The sequence below is a fragment of the Camellia sinensis genome, chromosome 9 (genome assembly GCF_055761805.1).
Source record: "Camellia sinensis isolate YWXY chromosome 9, ASM5576180v1, whole genome shotgun sequence".
Classification (NCBI taxonomy): Eukaryota; Viridiplantae; Streptophyta; class Magnoliopsida; order Ericales; family Theaceae; genus Camellia; species Camellia sinensis.
In genome coordinates, this window is record NC_138969.1 from 98,468,251 (window position 1) to 98,490,883 (window position 22,633).

Sequence of the window (22,633 nt, forward strand, 5' to 3'; positions counted from 1 at the left end):
CTCATTTCATTTTTATTTTTATTTTTATCTCTATTCTCCATTTTAATAAAATCTTCTTTTGCTGCTAATCAAAAACATAAAAAAAACAAACAAACAAACCCTTAAATATGATTAACTAAGTTAAGTTGTGGCCTTAGCTGGATTAATTAGTACTAACATAGCTTAATTAGTGTTAATCTAGATTAATTTAGTGATATGATTAGTAGAGACAAGTACACACACACACACCCCTCACTCAAGGAGGTGCCACCTCCTACTTGTAAGAGATATACACATAAATTTGAGAGACAAGTGTCTCTCTTGCATGTAAAACAAAAGAAAATAGAAGAGAGAGAAAATCTGCTGGAAAAGAAAGGAGCAAATAAGAGAGAAAAGAAGAGGAAGAAAGGGGAAAAACGTGGGGTGTGTTTGGTTTGTGTTTATAGAGTAGTTTTTTAGATAAAAAGTACGAAAACTTGTTTGGTTTGCCTTTTTTCAAAAACGGTTTTGAAAAATTGTTTTGGGGAGAGTGTTTTAAAAAAAGTGATTGATTTGATGTATATGAAAGAGAGTGATTTTGAAAAGTAGTTAACCAAACAAAATTTTGAGATTTTTTTTTAAAAAATTTGTTTGGTTTGATTACTCTTGAAAATTTATTTGTAGAGAATTTTTTCCAAAACTTTTTTTGAAAAACAAACCAAACAAGCCCTGGATTCTTGACCTAGACTTCTTCTTAGCTTGAATTGAGGTAATATTCTTGTTCTTACACCTAATTATAACCTTTTAATCGGTTGATTTTGTTTAGAGATGATATTTTTAGGGAGGAATCAAAGAACTTATGTTTTCATACTTATATTAATTGAATTTAAGCTTTTGAGTTAGAAACCCCTAATTATTTGAGAAATATAACCTGACGGGTTGCACTCTTTTGGCCATATTTCCTAATATATATAGTCTATAAAATTTTTATGTGAGATTACTTCCACTAGAAACTGGACTTTTGGGACTACAATTTAGGCTCAAATTTTGCCCAAATCCATGTTTGTATGAAAGAGTTTTGCTCAATCTTTGCTGGAAATTAGTGCACAGGCAGCAATTTTGGGCCAACTTTGATTGAAATCTGTATTAATTGGGAAAGAAATAATTTGTATGGCCTATATCATAGGAAACACATAGGAGTCTAATTTCTAACGAACAAAATGGAGGTTGATTTCGAGTTTTCTAATAAGAGATATGACTGTTTTACTAAAAGGTGTCAATTCTGCCAGACAACTTAAATCACACTAAAATTGTTTCAATCCTATTTTCTTCATTTAATTCAATCCCAAATCACACAGAAGTTAACCCTAAAATGTTTGAGATATTAGTAAGGGCCAAAGTAACACATCTGAGTCTCACTACACGTTAAACAAGTTAATTTAAGAAAATGAAATTCAATTGCTCTAATTTTATTGAAATGAATTACCTACCAACATGCATTGCATTATATGATGGAAGTTGATTATATTTGGATCTAACACTTAGAAAGAGTTGAGGTGAGTAGTATTTCTTCAAAGTTAATTTGAACTTCTATTTTAAATGCTTAAAACTTGGTTTGATCCAAATTGTGTTGAAATGTTTCAAACTAATGGATATCCCATGATTACGTTGAAGTGAATATATACATGGCATCCTCAGTTAGTCCCAGCTATTAAGGGACAGGAAATATACTAGTATCAGTTGTTTCAGAACTCCAATGCCACCCACGGGTGGGTTTGTCTAACCGGAGTCGACCCGCTTATCCCATTTGTTAGCACTGATTTGGAGTTCATTATCATCGTTTTGAAATGAAATGTATATGGCTATTTTGTTCTCAAACTGTTTAAACTCTCAGTTCAACTATGTTTTTTATCACACAAATGCTGATATCCATTATTATACACCTTTGATTAAATTCATTGGGTTTTGGCTCACCCTCCTCCCTACATATATATAGGTGACAAAAGTGAATGAAGATTGTTGCCAGCTTGGTATATATGTGTATATGACGTGAAGGACCTACATGTCTTGCCTTCTCTTTTGGAGAAAAGTTTTGTAATGACTCGTGCATAGTTAGTTTAGTAAATGAGATGTATATTAGTTTTGTTTTAAAGTTGTACTCCGTTGTGATTAAGTGAAGGTTGTAATAATAAATAGAGCGGTAGTTTGTGTTCATTTCATCTATCTACGCAGTTGCTCTGAATGGATGTTGTGAGATCAAACAGGTGTTAAGTTATGTGTTGGAGGGTGATATTGTCCTTGTACTTATTCCTTTATTAATATAAATACATGTGATTAGAGAGGTAAAAACCTAATTTTGGTTTGTGCCTCCTTTTCCTACAACTCTGTTGTTTCTTTTTGTCTTCTCCCTCAACGCTTACGCTTCATCATATAGTTTTAACTCGGTATCAAAGCTAAGAACTTATTGTATTTTATTTTTCTTCTATTCTTTGTCTTTCTAGGTGGTTTATCCTGTTTTTTCCTTGATCGATAATGTAAAAAAAAAAATTTTAAAAAAAACCCATACCACTATGGTCAACTAGGGTAGGACAGTTGCTAGAAAAAGTTTCATCATTTTTTGCTTTTTGGTTGCCTATATTTTTTATTTTTCTTTATTTTTTGGAAAAATAGGTCTAATTTTTTGATTTCTCCATTCTGTCAGTGTTTTGCTCGATTCATCACTTGGGCCACACCCTATGGGGCCAACCAGGTGCTTCAAGGCCTCCCTTAGCTTCGGTTGGTGATTCTAGATGCGTTTTGATCATTTTTTCGCTTCACAATGATGTTAGTCTTCTTCCAGACAGTGTGTTTTGCTTTTCTCCTCAAGGCTGTCTCTTTTTGGCTTTATTTTCATGCTGTTGGGTTGTGTATGCTGGGAAATAATTTTCTTTTGATGGATTCTTTCAATTGGTTGTGGTTTTGTCTTATTTTTTGGGTGTGCTAGCACTGTCTTAGGCCATGGCAGATGACGACAAGACCTCTGTAAGCAGGGAGGTGAAAGATTCAAGTCCCACTATCTCTCTTGGTGATAATTCCTATCTTCAACTTACTCCGGTCAAGTTAGAGAACACCAATTACCTGGTTTGGTCACGTTCTTTTCAGTTGGCCATTACTGCTCGTGCCATGTCTGGTTCCATCAAGAGAGTTAGCCAGGTTCCCAAGGAGTATGGACCAGCCCGAAAGAAATGGCATAAGGAATGCTCTTGTCATGACCTAGCTCGTTTACTCTACACATTACAGTATTAGCTGCTCATTTATTTTGATGGATACTGCTCATGAGATCTAGACATGGTAATGATGTGTAAGCCTGTGAGCTGTGAAAAAAAATACGGGAGTTGATCAAAAGGATAGGTCCCTTGCCGAGTGTTATCGACTATTTTTAGAACTTCTAGGCTATTTGTTCTCAAGATGCCACTACCTTTCAGCAAATAGTATCAAAAGAGAGGAGGTCTATTATTTCCTTGCTGGTCTTAACATCAATGATCAGATTTGTGTTTAGGTTCTCAGCCAACATTATTTTCCCACTATGCATGAGGCATATGCTTGTGTTCATCAAGAAGAGAGTAGGCGCAACGCTATGGTTCATCAGCCTCTCCAAGATCACTCTGCTTTAGTTGTTTCCTCTGCTCCCAAAGATGACCACTTTCTTCCATCCAAGTCTGGAAGCAAAGGTAACAGTGGTAATTGTGATCAGATTACCTGTGATTATTGTGGGAAAGACCGGTATGATAGGGAACATTGTTGGAAGTTACATGGTCACCCTACCCGAGGGCAGGTTGGTGGCTGTGGTGGTTCTGAAACAATCTCCATGGAAGTTCCACTAGATTTTCCTCTCATGTAACTGAAGGAAATGTGTGCAAATTATACTGTGTTCATTAAACGAGGTGACAATATGATAACTATCATCATTGTATATGTTGCTGATATAGTGGCAATAGGAATTGATGCTGTGGAAGAAGTGGGTGGGTCCAAGGCACAGCAGGAATTTGAGATTAAAGATTTGGGGTCATTGAAATACTTTCTTGGAATTGAGGTTGCCAAATTTGACAATGACATCATTATTTCTCAAAGGAAGAATATCCTTGATCTTCTAGACAAAACAGGCATTCCTAGGTTGTTTATATGCAGATAAAGTTACAAATGACTTAATTAAAGCTAGAGATTTATCACATTAAGAGCTTGTATTGTATATAATTTCAAATTTTAAGTAATTTAAATTAAAATTTTACACAAAAATAAACAATTATTTAAAGTAAAATAACATAAAAAATAGCAGATTTAACTAGTAAGGATTTTAATGATTATTATAGTAATAATGATTAGCCTTTTAGTAGCTTGAGACAATAAGTGTAATATGTCACAAAATTATTTTATTAGAATCATTTTCTATTAGGGACTACTAAGCATAAAAAATCAGAGACTAGATAGTTACCCGAACAACAAGCGGCAATTGTAGTCTGAATCTGTAACTTGGTAAGTCCTAGAATTAGCTCCATTAATAAGAATGATAGTTCCCTCATTAGTTTCTCTGTACCAGCTAAACAGGCTTGGTCCTTCATATCCACCAAAATATTCTCCTTCCCCAAAATACGTACCCGATGACAACTCCTTTACATGAACATTAGAAACTACTGGAAGAGCTGCCATATCATTTCACTTTAATATGTTAGGCAGAAATAAATAAAGGGAACCAGAAGGTATGATTGAGTCCAAAAGGAAGCAGTAATAATAATGCCTCAGAGAGGCAACCAAGAAGTAGCACGACTCTTTAATGTCTCCACATATCCACCTCTCTTAGGCTGAAACTAACAATTATGAATGACAGTAAACACTTGAACTTTCATAAATTTTGACAGAATGCTACATACCATACAAGATGCAACAAAATTATAGGAACCTCTACTAACCACCTAGTCAGAACTATTTGGACATGATTGGTAAAGGTATCTTACTGTTGACAAGTTTTAGTGATAGAAAGTACATTTATAACCATGCTATAGGTCCAATGCACAGATAAACAACCTTATACATCTCAGTAAAGAACAATAAGTCTGCACCTGGAGTAACTGAAGAATCGCAAATTGATACTAGAGGCTTTCCGCATTTTCCATCTGCACGAGTCGGCAGCCAATATAAAGCCAAATAAGCTCCAATGTCTTCAAGTGATGGTGTGTATGTTCTGCCAGTATAGTGTGTCATTTACAGTAGCTTATTTGCAATGTACATACATTTCCAAGCTACGAAATTCATAACATGATGCAGAACTTACAGTGTTTTTCCACATATAAAGACATCACAAGCATTGGATATGTCCATGAGAGCAGGCCCATGTAATATGTTCTTTGTTCTGTACCAAACATATTCGCCATCACCTTCTTGTCCACCAAAGTATTTCTTTTGAGGGACCACCATCTTATCCTCACAGCAATCAGGAATTACAAGCTCCAAACCCATCGGATCCGCTGTTGCAAGACACTTATAGTCAAATTTTTCGAGTACGACATGAAGATGTGATGTGTAAACCAATATACAGAGATGAAGAGAAAAAATGAAGCATTATTACTTTCTAATTGTTACAATGTTTATCGTTAATCCTGAGGACTTACAGTGGGCTGCAATAGCATCATCTTTTAATCACTAGATAATTATTAATTTTAGTATTTATTTGATGCATACTATTTGTGCTCCAACAACAATCAACTGGGATTGTGTGGATCCTGATTAAGTACTGGACACTAAGCACTTGACAACAGATCCAACTTGAAGAAAGAGCATTTTTGGTATTTCAGCACTGGTGACATGTTGCCCTAATTCTATACCTGATTCTATATATGTTAGTTGAGGGGCAGCAGATATTTTTATGTCTCTTGTAACTTTATAATCATAGTCGAAGCATGAATGTGGCCATATTTTTGGGTGAAACACATAAATCTTATGTTCTTGTGTGTGCATGGGATTTACAATTCTTGTCCTTTTGTTCTTCTCTGTTTTTCAGCTCTCATTTATCCTACTTAGGTGTTACGGATTCCTAACAGCTGGTATTAAAGCTTTAGGTTTGAGTGGGTGCACTGGCCTCAAACAAAGAAAAGGTTAGGATTGATAAATTCAATGACACGAATTTTGGGTTCTTGAAGATGCAGATTGAAAATAATTGGGCTAGAAGAACTTCTACATGGCCTATTGGGAGTTGTTCAGTTGATATTGGCTTGTGATGTTCAGCAGGTCTCATGGAAGCCCTTGCAAATATATATATATACAAAAAAACACTTTACCTCAAATAAGGTTTACATGATACACAAATTTTGGGTTCTCTGCGTAGTATTGCTAACTTACTCTAGTTAGAAATTCATTTGGACTAAGATTTAAAAGAATTGAAATGAAGAAAAACAAGAAAGTTTAGAAACCAAGAAAGGGTTCAAAGATTTGGCATCAAGAACATGTTTTGGTATGTTTTTACTTTGAATTCATAGCATACAAGTGTTTGCCTTTCATTCCCCTATCGCCCATTCTTGTTAGGAACCTTAAACAATGAGTTTTGTAGAGATTTGAGTGAAGAGAAATAAAGAAAATGGACAAGGAACCAAGTTAGTGAAATCTTGAATTAAACCTTAATTTTAACAAGTTTGAACTCAAAATCTTTCCAAGAAAAGAGCTGCCCAGACTTCCGTTCGAGCTGCCCAGCCACCGCACGAGCGGCCAAGGTGGGTGCACTACGGCCAACCCTGTTTTAGCTTATACCTTGCAACTTTAAATGAGCATATCTCTCTCATCTGGATTCGGTGTTACGTGATTCCTGAGTCTAAATTCAAGCCCCAGAAGTCCAGTTTCCAATGGTGGTGGTCTAGCATGCAAATTGTAAATACACAAAAAGATATGTTCAAATTAGTGGAAGCTGCTCACTTTCTTCTTAATCATTTCATGCTAATTCCTCTCCTAACTTAGTTTGCTTCCATTCCTTCTATTTCCTTAAACATCAAGCATCTAAATGTGATAATTTTAAAACAAAACATATGAAATTGTTGTAGGATACCTAAGGCTTTTCAATATGCACATTTGGTACATGATTAACACTTGAACTTGAGCTTAGAAAGATTAGAAAACATTAATTTAAGTCATGAACAATTAGGGCCATTCAAAGTATGTCATTGGCACACGCTTTGTACTTGCTTCACATTTAGAAAAGACTTGAATTAAGCCTAGATTAGCATTAAACACTTGAGAAAGGTTTAGGGAAACATCTAACCAAATTTAAGCACTCGGTTTGTAATGTTTGCACAAATAAGCTAGGTACTTCAATGCTGCAACCAACACTAGAATTTTAGGGATTAAACAACGTGAGTAAGAATGAAGAACATATTAAGTCACTTAGAACGCTCTCACTAATCTAGAGGCATACAAGTTAAGTCATAGCCAAGTCTTGAACAATTTAGAAAAGAAGTTGGGAAACATTAAACAAGATTAGAACACTTGAATTAAGATTAGGATTTGCAAGCTGAATTTAATTTCAATGCTTGCTCTTGTTTTGTGTAGGTTAAGCTTTGAAGAAGCTACACCCTCACTCCCGGAGCCATTTGTTAGTAGTAATTCAATAACGCTATGTTTGTCAAACTGTATTTTCAATGCAAAACTTGATTATGTTTAGAAGCTTTTATATGTTTTGTTATGAATGAACATTTTATATTCTTCTATCATGTATTTAGATGACATTCATGGATCAAGCCCACAATTGGGGGAATATCCAATCAGGCCCACTACTAGAGAAATATTCAATCATGTATAATGGCCAAGCTCACCTTATTACGTTTAGCCGGTACATGGGCCAGTTAACCACCTTGTAATCCTTGAAATGTCCATCACTATGTAATGTTTGCAAGTCAAGTATGTTTTGCCTTGTTCAAGTTAAAGTTATGAACAAGTTATGTTAAATGTCATATTTCTAAAGCTCACGAATGTTCATTCATTTACCGCCTTACTTTATTACTATTCACTGGGCAATGGTTCACCCCTCCCTTATATATATATATATATATATATATCTATGTGTGTGTGTGTGTGTGTAGGTGACGAAGAGTTCGGGTATGAAGAGAAGTTAAGTTCGAAGCCAGACTTGTGTGCTTGTGTTGATTTGTAAAGTTATGACACATGTATTGTATTTTATTTTATCATTTAAGTTTGTAATAATGCAATGTAATGAAATTAAAAAGAATGTATGCTTTCATTTCATACAGTTATGCACTACTTTGAATGAATGTCGTAAATGGACTCAATATAACAGAGAATGGCTTTCGCACCTCTATTAAAGAAATTTTGCCCCAATTATATTTAAGAGTATGTCTTGTTTTTGCTATGGTAGGCCTTTGGTAGTTGAGGACTACTGACCGATCACTGCACTATCCTGTTTGGGGCGGGTTGGAGGTAGTGGACTAGGTAGAGAGAGAGAGAGAGAGAGGCTGTCGGAGACAAAAGAGTGGGAGAGAGGCTGTTAGAGGACTTAGGCAAGGATGAGGCAGTAGAGAGAGAGAAGGGTTAGGGTTAGGTCTAGAGCTAGGGTTAGGGTTAGGCTTTGATACCAAATAGAATACAATGAATTGAATGGCTTAGTCTAGAATGGAGACTAGCATGTATATATATACTGATGAAGATTTACAAGATAGGAACGGAAATAAAATAAAGAAACGAATCACATAATATATGCTTAATATCCCACGATTACACAATCACGGGATTCTAATTCCAATTCCTAATTCCAATAGCAACAAGAAGACAAGCACAAGTAAATCCACGAATGGTTGATCCCCATCTCGACCAAAGTTACACGCAAGTGCTAGGGTTGGAGTAAGACTAGTCACGCAAAAGCAAAGTTAAGAAACAAAACGACAATAATCAAGGTGAGTAGTTCGTGAATGTTTTTGATGAAGAGGGTTCTAAAGCATTATTGTGGGCTTTAGAAACTCGTCAAGAATCGTGGGTGATTGATTCTGGTGCGTGGTTTCATGCTACCTCGCACAAAGAGTTGCTCCACAATTATGTCTCAAGTAATTTCAGAAACGTGTACCTTGGAAACAATGAAGAATGCTACATAATTAGCAAGAGTGAAGTACAAATAAACCAACCCAACAGGAAAATCAATGATGTCAGACAAGTGCCATGTTTGAAGAAGAATTTGATTTTTGTAGGCCAACTCACAAATTCCAATATTGTGATAATCTCCGTCGGTGACACGTGGAAGATGACCAAGGGAGCCATGGTGGTGGTTCATGGAAAAATAGAAGGTACTCTATATGTGACGTCGGGCACTATAGTGCGATTGTCGTAACATCATCAAAAATTGAAACGATCATATGGCACTGTAGACTTGGACATATGATTGACAAAGGGATGAAGGTTTTGATGTCAAAGGGGAAACTACCGAGTTTGAATTCTTTGGACTAGAATTTCTGTGTAGATTACATCTTTGGAAAACAAAAAAGGGTTAGTTTCACCAAGATTCTGAGAGCTCAGAAGTCAGAACGATTGGAGTTAGTTCATATAGAGGTGTAGGGACCATCTCCGTTGGTGACTCTAGTTATTTTGTCACTTTTATTGATGATGCTACGTGTAAATTATGGATATATTTTTTGAAAAATAAATCTAATGTGTTTGACGTCTTTAGAAAGTGGAAAGCTTTGATTGAGAATGAGACAGGTTCAAAGTTGAAGTGTCTCAAGTCCGACAATGGTGGGGAGTACATAGATGGCGCTCTAGAAAAATATTGTGGAGAAAACAGACTTCGATATGTGACGACGATTTCAGGCAAATCACGACAAAACGGTGTGGCTGAGCTCATGAACCGAATAATCCTGTAATGTGCTAGAACATGAGGATTAATGTCGGGTTGCCAAAACAATTTTGGGCAAATGCTTTGAGTACATCAACATATATGATTAACAGATGTCCTCTAGTTCCCCTAAATTGCGGAACCCTAGAAGAAACATGGACTTGAAAGAGGTAAATTTGTCACATATAAAAATATTGGGTTGTATCTCTTATGTTCACATTGATTCTGATAAAAGAAGTTAGATCCCAAGTCTAGTAAATGCGTCTTTAGTTGGCATGGCTTTGATAATTATGGGTACCGAGTTTAGGACATGGAAAATCGAAAAATAATTAGAAGCATGGACGTGGTGTTTAATGAGTCTTGTCATGTACAAAGATAGGCTTGATGACAAGACTAAAGAACTTGAGATGGTTGAACTTGAGGAGATTTCTGATAGTGATGTGTTGAAACCACGATGATTCTAAGTGTAGCCCACATCTCACCAACTTTAAATGTACTCCATCAACCTCATTTTTGGGGTAAAATTCAGGGCAAAATTTAATGGTCCATAGTGTTTTCCTAGGTGTTTTGATTTTGATTTTTATTTTTTGGGTTAGAGTTTGGGTTTTTGAATTTTGGTTTGGGTTTGGGTTTGGGTTTGGGTTGAATTATATAATGATTTTTTTCGTGCCATGTGGCACCATGTGGCTACTACCGTGGCAAATTCTATCAAAAAATGGATGGCAATTAGCTTTTGGAGAAAATTGGGCCAAATTGGAAATGTTAAGGGCCAAATTGGGGAAAAAAAATACTTGGCCAAAGTGAGAAAATGGTGAACCTTAAAGGGGGTAAAGTGTAATTTACCCTTATAATATAATCAATATACACTAAAAATAAAAAAATATGTACGCAAGACATGGATACTATAATATAGTATACACATTATCTAATACGATTGTTATACACTACACAAATACAATACGATATTGATATGTCGACATGAAAACTTTTAAAAACCAAGATGCAACAAGGTATGGAAATGACGACAAATAAATAAAAATTCTTACATATGTACATGAAAATAATAAGTTATTCCTTTTTAACGTTAAAATTACACTTAAATTCATTATATAAAAAGCAAACATCATTTTGCACATTCTATATATTGGAGAAGTGTGAACAAAAAATTCCAATATCTAGAAAACTCTATTCATACACAAATTGGAAATTGTAGGACACGTGTCTCTAAACCAAGGACATGTGTCTCTTAAGTATTTGTAGTGTCCAATTCCTAAATAATAATAATAATAAATTAAAATAATAATATGACACATTTGGATGTGTCCGACACATGTCTAGGAGTGTCCGACGAGTATTGGTGTCCAACGCGGACACATCACCTTCTTAAAAGTGCTCATGCTTCTTGGGATATAAAATGTTAGAAGTAAAATGACCAAATATTTACTGCTTCAGTATTGTTGGAACTTCCATTTGAAGGAACTACTTACCAGGAGCAACCACACTAGACATCACACTATTAGCAGTCCCTTTAACTCCATCTTTACGGACAGGTGTGTAAACAAGTTCCACACGTCTTCCCACATCCTCAATAGTTAAGTCAAAGAACTCTGCTAACAGAATATTTAATCTTGTAAGTCCAAACAAGCCAGTTAGGGAAAACAAAATAAATAAGAATATTGTGTAAGACACAAATGAACTTACCACCAGCATTTAGTTTATCCTTTAAACCATTACTTTTCACTCTAAACCACTCAGATAAGCAATCTCCTTTTTCCCTGAACCAAGATTTAATAAATTCAATTTCAAAACAAGTACGTTCAGAAGCTCAAGCTTTCCACAGTATGATAGTCGAGCAAATGTCTCACCCTCCACTATAAGATGCAAAGAAGCTCAAACGTTCCCCTTCCATAAATGATCCATGAAATTCAAGTAACTGACAACTAGGTGGCCCTACAATAGCAAGTCATATTCAAAGATAATGTTACTTCCAATTTTTAAATAATGGTTTTCCTGGAAGGAGACATATATAGGCATTACTATAGATTAACAAACATGAATGAAGAGAATGTCAATAACAATACACATCACAACATTTATGAAGGAAAATAAAATTTTAACCCACTATTGCCTAAACATGCATTAGCAAAAAGTGCTACACAGAAATCATTCCAGTACTTATTATCACCCCAATTTGTTTAGAAAGCACAATTGGACCATGGCCATTATATCATCAAAAGGCAATGCAAAGAAATCATTTGCATACCAGGTATTATTGGTCCAATTTGTTCAGAAAGCACAACAGGACCACGGGCCCAATCACTTCTGACAGGCTCACATGAAACTGATATAAAGAAGCCAATGTCATCAACCGAGAGCGTGTATGATGAAGTAGTAGCCTCTTTAATTTCACTATGGGTGCCATCTGAGCTAGTCTGCATCAACAGTTTATGTTATTCAGCAATTGTAACAGTTACCAATCAATTACAATGCAACCACTTTCAAGTTAATGGACCAGTGGTATATGTCACCAATATAAGTGAGATCCAACTATCATCCAACAATTTAAAATCTGGTATCTATAATACCAATTATTGTTCATAGAAAAGTAATGAGCATTGTCAAGTAGTAACCAAGGTAAATTCAAATCATTGCTTTCCAAGAATGGGCCAGGTGAAAATTTACGAGGACTGTGTTAATTTAAAATACCCGGAACCACCGAAAAACTGATTCTCCCTCTTTGCCACCCCAATATTTTCTATCAACAGTCATTATAGAGCCTTCAACAGCAGTTCCGATTATTTGCAGAGAAAGCAATCTCGGGCTCCCTGATAAACAATTAGCAGTCAACAGTAGACAAAATGTTAGTAAGCACCACATTGTGAGAATCATGCACAAAAATACTAGTCCCATCTATGTAAAAGATAACATACAGCACAATTACCACATAATGAAGTTAATGCAATTACATGTGTTTTTTGACATCAAGTTTTCATAAAAGTAAATATCTACATACTCTAAATTTTAAAAAGCAACAAACTGTTCACAAAGATTAACCATATTCTTGTTAAGGTACTTAATTTTCTATCAAATATTATATCGAACAATGACACAGCACATTTAGAGCTACATTTATGTTCAACAAAGCAGCCAAAACAATGGCAAATTTCAATATTTTAATTCTGTAGTTTCCTTTAATTTCTGTTTCTTATTTTATACGAGTACTATACATGTTATTTTAGCAGTACTGTAATGCTACTGCATCACCGCTATTTATGCTACTACAGCAAGCTATTATTTTTAGCATTTTTCTTTGTAGCCTTTATCAATGGGAAGACTTTTGCATATTCAATTGAACTATTGTTTTTCCCTTGGGTTGATTATTTGGAATTTTATTGGCTGACTATTACCTCAAATTTGAGGTTGCTTATTTTCGCCACTTGCTTTAATTCTTCTTTCACGTTTGTTGTGGTAAACAACAAGGAAACAATACATTTCATCCTTTAGGGTTGCTAAAAATAATTGGGAACTGTTTTCAAAAAATGGAAAGAAAAAAAAAAAGTGGAACGAATAAAAGGTGCTTTCACTTTGTTTTGTAAACAAAATTTCATTTGGCAACAAAAAGAGTCGCTTGAGGGAAAAAGAAAAAAGGAGAGACTTGAGTTAACCTGACCTACAAGGAGATAAAACAGAGATGACGCAAACAAGCAACTTCTACTAGTTAGAAACAAGAAGCAAAAGTCACAAACTAGAGACAAAAAGTCACCTGACCTGCACCTCGTTTAGGACCGTCGTCCACTGATTAGACTTGGTTCAACTAATTCCAGTTTCTCTTCCTTCTATTGTTCTTTTTCTCTTTTGTATCTACACTTATTTTGAGTGCAAGTATTATAAATAAGCTTGTCATGATCCAAATTGGGTGGCTGCCATGAATGACGAGTAAACTACTTGGGCTAAGACTCAAACTTGGGAGTTAGTTCCTTTGCTTGGTGGTAAAAATCTTATTGGGTGTAAATGGGTCTACAAAGTTAAGACTCATTGTGATGGTTTTTTGAAACGGTACAAAGCCCACTTGGTGGCTAAGGGTTTTTCTCAAAAGTATGGACTCGACTATGAAGAAACCGTTGCTCTAGTTGCTAAAATGACTATTGTCCATACTCTCATCTGTGTGGCTACTGTATCTCAATGGCCTCTATTCAACTGGATGTCAAGAATTCATTTCTCAATGGCTATCTTGAACAAGAAGTTAATATGCGGGCTCCTCCTAGCCTTTCTCATCCCCATAGCCTTGTTTGTCGTCTTCGTCGGGCCCTCTATGGTCTTAAGTAGTCTCCTCAAGCTTGGTATGAGAGATTCCATTCTATTGCTCTTCAACTTGGCTTTAAGTTGTCATGATCTCCTAAGGGGTATTTTTGTCTAAAACTAAATATGCTAGTGATATCCTCTCTCGTGCTCATCTCACTGATGACAAGCTTGTTGACACTTCTATTAAATTGCATGCTAAGTTATCTACTTTTTTCTTTTCTTTTTTTTTTGAAAATCAACAACAAAATTTATTAAAGAAAGTGTGGAGGACAAGAAGTCCTCATACAATGAAAAAGAACCCAATCAAAATAAAAACAACCATCAAAAAGTAAGCAAAAGCTAAGTTATCTACTTCTGATGTTATGCTCCTTAATGATCCATTTGCCTATCGTGAGCTAGTTAGCTATAGTTTACCTCAATGTGACATGCCCAGATATTTCATGTGTTGTTCACATCCTTAGTATGGCTCTGCTCCCCGTTCTACCCACTAGGCTGCCCTGTTACATACTCTACGCTACATCTATGGTACTCTGCTCCAATGTTTACTACTATCTTCCTCATTAGATTTGACTCTTCGCACTTATGTTAATGTTGGTTGGACTAATAATATCTTCAATGACAAGTCTACATCTGGTTTTTGTGCTTTTCTTGGTGAATTCTCTCATTTCCTGGAAAAGCAAGAAACAATTAGTTGTTGCTCACTCCACTGTTGAAGTTGAATACTGTGTGCCACTTCTGAGATAATGTGGCTTTTATAGCTTCTTTCAGATATGGATGTTTCAATTTCTTCCCCGAAATCTTTGTACTGTGACAATCAAATTGCTCATACTTTTGTTTTTCATGAGCGCACAAAGCATATTGAGATCGATTGCCACTTGTTCATCAACATTCTCAAACTGCCACTATTGATCTTCCCTTTGTGCCTTCCTCAGTTAACTGACTACTACACAAAGACTCACAACTAATCGCTTTCGATTTCTTATTGGCAAACTCTCCATGCTCTCTGAGCTCACATCATGAGTTATGGCAGTGGGCTGGGAGGGGTTGAGACATTATGTCATATTATTCACCATCTATGAGGGCAGTTTACTCTTAATACGTATAATTAGGCCTCTAGGGTTTTCATATTTTGCCTATTTGAGTTTGTACTTTGTTCTGCTAATTACATTAATATAATACAATATTCTGGTTCCCTCACTTTCAGAGATACTCCACTTGCCCTAGAATGAACAAACGGCAACTGAAAGAGATTGATTTCAAAGTACTTTATTCAATAGCTTATTATTCAATAGCCTACTTGGGGTCTTAGCACTCCGTGTAAAAGGCTTCATTTTTAAAAAGCAGTTATAGATATTCTCAAACAGTAGGTGACCCTATAAGGCACAACTCTTGTACTACTAGACTCGTAAGAAAGAGCTTCCGTAAGAACTGGAAGACTCTTGTATGCACACCAATCCTCTGTTCCTCTACTAGTGGACTGCTGCACAGAAAGACCATCAAAAGCAATGTTTCTTAGGAGGCTTTTGAAGTGCTTAGCTTTTGGTAGTGGCCTTACAAGAAAAAGTAAAATCGTGAATTGCAACGAAGTGCAAAGTGTAGAAAGCCGATGATCACAGGTTTGACAAAAGCTAAAGACAAAAATCTGAAACTGAATGTTGAAGGAGAGAGAGAAGTGCAAATCGAGGCAGCGTCTTTGTGGAAAGAACTACACCAAAGATCACTGGAAGAGGATCACTTTGATACCATGTTACGATGTGCAATATAAAAAGAGAAAAGGTAAATTATTTCAATAAATCTGCAACGGCACAACTTAACTAACCCTAAAGAAATATAAAAGCAAAGCCCCAACAAATTAAAGTACTCTTACACTAAACATATGCAATAACCAAAAAAAGCTCACCACTAAAACACATTACATTCCTTTCATAAGTGCGACATACTCTGGCACTACATAAAGAATCTCAAATTTGTTTAGGTAAATATAAAAACATAATTTCAAGATGAGAATATATATAGTTACCCGGCCGAACGCGCTCCTGCCCCATGCAAGTTCTTGACTCACCCACAATCCCATCATTACGTACTGGGGTGCACGTAAAGGAAGTGAATTTACCAATGGCATCTTTGGTAACACGATATTGAAGAAGACCGAAAACCTCAGGTATTGGAGTACCAGAGTCAGTTTCTACCTGGTATAATTAACAGTGTGGGTATAAGTTAAAAGCAGGACTTTCAATATTGCACTACATAATAATAAAAAATAAAGAAAAAGGCACAGAAATATATATGTGATGAAGTTGTTGTGCTCAAGCATAAAAATTTAGTCTAAAGATCAGTATACCCAACCAGGAATATATCGAGTGGATAATCTTTTGAAGAAAAATTTTATAAAATAAACGAAAGTTTATTTCTTTTCATTCCATACAAGATTAATGTTAGCAGACTGAGAAAATACAAGTTATAGAATTATTGATGTAGAAAAGGGCAAGGAAAAAGGGAGAAAACTAGACAACAGCCACAGCCTAGGACACTCTCATATATTAATAAAACCAAGTGTGAATATTACAATACCATAAGCCTAACAGTTATAGGTCATCCTAGTTTAAAATAGAACACCGAACCTAATATTACTTTAGAAAGATACTCAAATATTCTAAGCAATTATTTAGTTGAATCCTAGCTTAATTACTAATAATAGAAATGGAAACGTACCAATTGCATTTATTAGACCAAAAGGTTTTTGCACCCATGTACTTCACCCTAGGTTCCGTCATCAATTATCCTTCACTAAAAAGAACCCAACTCCAGCAAGTTAGGAGGACAACCAAGAGTTCTATCAAAAGGAGAAACACATCTAATCACCAATGAATTCTTCCTTAATTTAACGGCTTTTTAGTCAGTGGCACAATTAAAGGTGTATTTTGTAGGCCATGAATGAAAGAGTAGATGTTGGCACGTCCACCAAATTCTGGATGTACTCTTCAACTATGCGTCAGAAAAAAGTAATTTCATTTTATTAGTCAACTGGTACCAATGAAAGAAAATATCCAAGTTGTGTAACGAATAAAAAAATGCATCTAGGTCTTGATTTCCACTAAAACTAGGAACATCAAGCTTGGTGCCTCTATCTACATCAGTCCAGCAATGATCATCTGGTATTCGTTGGTGTCTGTACCCAAAAGCACGAGGTGGAGGAGCACCCAAAGATCCACTAGTTGCAACCTTCGCCTTTCCTTTATCTTCCAAAAAGGTGTCAGCTAACTTCACTAAAGTAGCTTGCATCTGTGCCATCTAGTGTTGTTTCATCTGCAGTCGTTGATGTGATTGCTTCAGTTCTTGTTCTTGGCTTAAGGTACTCCCCATTGTCGCATGGCTCTTGCAAGATACTCCCCATTGTTGATCGTTGGTGCCCTCTTTCCCTAGCGCTTGTGCTGCTCAGTCAATCGATGGAGGAAGCAGACAACTAAGTTTAATAACCTTAACCTGACCCAACCCATTTTAAAACCTAATACCCTTTTACGCAAAGATAACCAGCTCAAACCATATTGACGAACCAACCTACCCAACCCATAACTAATTAAACCAATTCATTCTTAAGACTGAAATGATTGCGAGTACAGGGCTGCAACTTCAATTCAGTGGTCAACCACTGCAACAAGATGATGGGTGTGAAAGTTGGCAAGGGCATCACCAAAGGCTCAATTTCAATGGCAAGAAGATTTGATTCAAAGAAGCTGGAATTGTTAGTGTGGATGGAAGCGATGATGTGACTAACAGTGGTATGCAAGGTAGCAATGTTGCAACAATGGTTGCTGATGACAGTGGCCAAAAGGGTTAATGAAGATGATGACGATAAATGTCGATTGAAAACTCCCAAGGAATATTGATGAAGTAGTGGTTGACTGGCTGAATATTCTTGAACGATGATGGTGATGATTGTTCAAACCAACAGGATTGTATCAAAAAGGTAACTGTGCCAGTTGAACATAACTAGTGGATCAAAATTATGGCTCCGTGTGACACCCCAAAGAACGCCACGTCTTATAACTATATCATTGTCCACATTTGAATAGCTTAGATCAAAATTTGAAATGATAAGATGGAAACCTTAGAAGATATCTATAGAAACTTAGAAATGAAAATATGCCCCTAGTGAAAACTAAAAAGAATAAATAATTCAAAGATTATTAGGAGATAGGGGAATCCCTTAAGCTTAAATTTGTGAATACTAGGATGTGCCTATGCACTAATTGAGGAGCTTAAAGATCTTAGACTAATGTACTCATCATTTCAATATCACATGTCGTTTTGCTAATCGGGATTAGTGTTAATCAAGTAGGGTTAGTGAACCTTAATCATGATTAATTAAGTTAAGTAAGATTAAGTAAACCTTGATTAATTAGAATCTAACCTTGATTAATTATAACTAAAATTGATTACCCAAGTTAAGTAAACAAGGATAATCAAAGTTAAGAATGATTAAGGTAAATTAGATTTCTTAGTATTAAACCTGGTTAGCTAAGCTTAAGCAAGGGAATTAGCCAATTGATGAACTATACAACTTTTGCCCTACCTTACCCAATAAAACCTTAATCAAACCAAACAAATAAAGAGGAGAATTCAGAAACCTTGTAGAATAAACGAGAGAAAGGGAGAAGGAAGGAGAAGAGAAGAGAAGAGAAAGAAGAGAGAAGAGGGGACAGCTCAAGAACTTCAACAAATCTAACCTAAAAAGTGTTCTAAGGTAAGATTTATATCCAATTTCTTGTAGTAAACCTTCCTATCATCCAAAATCAAGAAAAAGTTAGGATTAAATTGATTTAGGAATGAAGAAGTTTGGAAAAGAATAGGAGAAAGTTGAGCTAGTGAAGAATTAGGTAAGAAAGCTAGAATTTCATCTCATTTTGAAGTTGTTTATGGTGTTCTTGATACTTATGAACCTTCATCATCATATATCTCTTTGATTTGCATAGGTTTTGCCGCTTCAAACCATGTTTAGAAAGAAAGGAGAAGAGAAGTTCATGAAAAGATAGATTTTCCTGAATCCCTTGATGAACTTCAAGTTTGATTCTTAATTCTTGAATTTAAACCAAATTTTGATGGTTTTGATTTGAAAAACATTCTTTTCCCCATGTCATTGATTTTGCAAGGTTTATGTCCACTTTTCTTAGGCCCTAGCTCAAAGAAGTAGAAAGAAAAAGCTCAAAAATGCAGGGTTTTCGAACAGCACCTGTCTACCCAGAACCGCACGTGCGGTTTGGATTTCCGCATGTGCGGATTGCCCCTTCAGAAATCAAAATTCAGACTGCATAAAAGGCACTTGCGGCCCGCACGTGCCTTGACCAATCCGCACAACCCAACTTCCAATACGCATATCTCTCCCATCCAGACTGGGTTTTAAGCGATTCTTGAGCCTAAATTCAAGCCACGGAAGTCTAGTTTCCATTGGTGGTGGTATCACATCCAAATTCTAAGTTTACAAAGAGATATGTCCAAATGTAGGCTGCTCACTTTCTTCCTAACCGTTTCATGCTATTTCCTCTCCTATCTTAGTTTCCTTTCATTTCTTCCTATTTCCTTGAACCTCAAGCATCTAAACGTGATAATTTCAATACAAAACATATGAAACTGTTATAGGATACCTAAGGCTTTTCCATATGCATATTTAGTACATGATTAATGCTTGAACTTGAGCTTAGAAAATTAGGAAACATTAATTCAAGCCGTGAACATTTAGGGCCATTCAAAGTACGTCTTTGGCACACGCTTTGTACTTGATTCACATTTAGAAAAGACATGAATTAAGCTTAGATTAGCATTAAACACTCAAGAGAAGTTTAGGGAAACATCTAACCAAGTTTAGGCACTCGGTTTGTCATGTTCGCACAAATAAGCTAGGTACTTCAATGCCACAACCAACAATTGAATTTAAGGGATTAAACAATGTGAGTAAGAACTAAGAACACATTAAGTCACTTAGAACGCTCTCACTAATCTAGAGGCATACAAGTTAAGTCATAGCCAAGCCTTGAACAATTTAGAAAAGATGTTAGGAAACATTAAGCAAGATTAGAACACTTGAATTAAGATTAGGACTTGCAAGTTGAATTTAATTTCAATGCTTGTTCTTGTTTTTTGTAGGTTCAGCTTTGGAGAAGCTACACACTCGCTCCCGGAGCCATTTGTGAGTAGTAATTCAGTAATGCTATGTTTGTCAAACTATGTTTTGAATACAAAACTTGATTATGTTTACAAGCTTTGACATGTTTTGTTATGAATCAACATTCTATATTCTTCTATTATGTATTTAGATAACATTCACTGATCAAGCCCATAATTGGGGGAACATCCAGTCAGGCCCACTATTGGGAGAATATCCAATCATGTATAATGGCTGACCTCATTTATTACGTTTAGCCGGTAACCAGGCTGGTTAAGCACCTTGTAATCCTTGAAATGTCCATCACTATGTAATGTTTGCAAATCAAGTATGTTTTGCCTTGTTCAAGTTAAAGTTATGAACAAGTTATGTTAAATGTTATATTTCTAAAGCTCATGGATGTTCATTCATTTACCATCTTACTTTATTACTATTCAATGGGCAATGGCTCACTCCTCTATGTAGGTGACGGAAAGTTCGGGTATGAAGAGAAGTTAAATTAGAAGCCAGACTTGTGTGCTTGTGCTAATTGGTAAAGTTATGACACATGTATTATATTTTATCATTTAAGTTGTGTAATAATGTAATGTAACGCAATTAAAAGGAGTGTATGCTTTCATTTCATATAGTTATGCACTGCTTTGCATGGATGCTATAAATGACCTCAATACAACAGATAATGGCTTCCGCACATCTATTAAAGAAATTTTGCCCTATTTATAATAAGAGTCCATCTTGTTTTTGCTTTATTAGGCCTTTTGTAGTTGAGGACTATTGGCCGATCACTACACCATCCTGTTTGGGGCAAGTTGGGGTCATGACAGTCCGATGCCAAAATGATCTAGAATACGATAGGGAATGAGGGAGGAAATCACACAACTAGGGTTGTTCAAATACCCGTCCAACCCGACCTGGACTGAAGGCAAACGGACGGTTTCAACACTTCATGGGCTCTGGCATGGATAAATATGTACAATTTTCATGGGTTGTCGGTTGATTGAGTAGCAAAACCCGCATAACCTGACCCAACCGATATATATATTGAATATAATTTGTTCACATGTCATAATGTAATTGGGCCTCTTAGATTACACTTTTCTCTAACCAAGATTTTTTCCACCAACTCTAACTTTCTCTCTTCCCCATTCACAAAAGCTTCTCTCTCTCTCCACTGCATTCATTACTCTCTATCTCTATCATCGCCTCTTTTGTTCTTCAATTTGTCCTCCATTAATATTGCATTGAAAACTCTTTATTTCTCTACTATTTCTTTTCTTCTACACCTCTTCGGTATTCAAGATATATTCTTCCATTAATTCTCTCTCTTCCTTTCTTCGAAAAATATATTGGTCCTAAATTAATTATATTGTCTTTTCGTCTTGCCCTCTTCAATCTTTCCTTCCCAAAAGTCCCTTTCCATCTTCAATCTACCCCTCATTCTTCAATCTGCTTCACCTCGAAATCATAAATGGTGGAGGCAGCGGGTGTTGATACATGGTAGTAGATCCACAATGATGACTTTATTCCATGGTGACACAGGATAGCAATGGCATTGGGGTGGCAAATGATGGTGGTGGTGGCGGCTTTGAACGAGTCTTGTCCCTCTTCCATTCCCCTCCATATGTTTTACTTTGCTTGAATTAGCACCATAGTATTTGAGTTGTGTAGATGTAACACCCTAAATAATGCCACGTGCCATAACCATATTATTATCCATCTTTGAATACTCTAAGTCTAATTAATTATCTCATTACAGAAAATACTAAAGCTTAGCAATGAGTAGTTAGGATGCTTTGAACATGTGAATTTCATTGTCAACTATTAAGACTTGGGAAGTAGTCACCTCTTGAACACAGTAAGCAAGTGTATACCACATCAAAAGCATTTTTATGTGACATGATCGAATACTTACCCGAATTTAATTACTTTACAATGCTCTAGAAATAAAAATATGAATTGCTAAGATGAAACCTTAGAAGATGAACGCAATTGGTAAGAAATTTAGAAGTGAAAAGCATGACTTGATAAAACAAACCTAAGAATAGAAATACTTGAAGATTACTAAGAGTTAGGAGATGAGTTTAACTTGAATTATGATGCCCTAAACATCTTGAAAACTTTAATTGAGGAGCTTAATAACTTGTGTCTAATGAGTAGAGCAATTTCAAATATTGAACCAAAATTAATCGGGATTAGCGCTAATTAAGCATGATTAACTAGACCTAATCAAGATTAATTAAGTTAATAATGATTAGAGACCTAACCTTGATTAACTAAGCTAAGGAAGAAGGATTAGGAATTTGGTGAAGCAAACACATAGGTGAAGCAAGCTAGAAGGTGAACCAAGCAACTAGGTG

At 35.8% G+C, this 22,633-nt stretch overlaps 1 protein-coding gene across 2 annotated transcripts in view; it reads right to left on the reverse strand.

The window, feature by feature from the left end:
• Positions 1-22,633, reverse strand: part of AIR9 (Outer arm dynein light chain 1 protein) — a 108,920-nt gene that overhangs the window by 39,425 nt on the left and 46,862 nt on the right. For both annotated transcript variants that reach the window (XM_028235033.2, XM_028235034.2), the window contains exons 21-29: positions 16,137-16,305; positions 12,521-12,639; positions 12,078-12,246; positions 11,680-11,764; positions 11,516-11,589; positions 11,302-11,421; positions 5,267-5,459; positions 5,055-5,176; positions 4,430-4,637 (exon numbers count right to left, since the gene is read on the reverse strand). In XM_028235033.2, the coding sequence (XP_028090834.2) occupies positions 4,430-4,637; positions 5,055-5,176; positions 5,267-5,459; positions 11,302-11,421; positions 11,516-11,589; positions 11,680-11,764; positions 12,078-12,246; positions 12,521-12,639; positions 16,137-16,305 (1,259 nt within the window). The remainder of the gene's footprint in view (positions 1-4,429; positions 4,638-5,054; positions 5,177-5,266; positions 5,460-11,301; positions 11,422-11,515; positions 11,590-11,679; positions 11,765-12,077; positions 12,247-12,520; positions 12,640-16,136; positions 16,306-22,633) is intronic.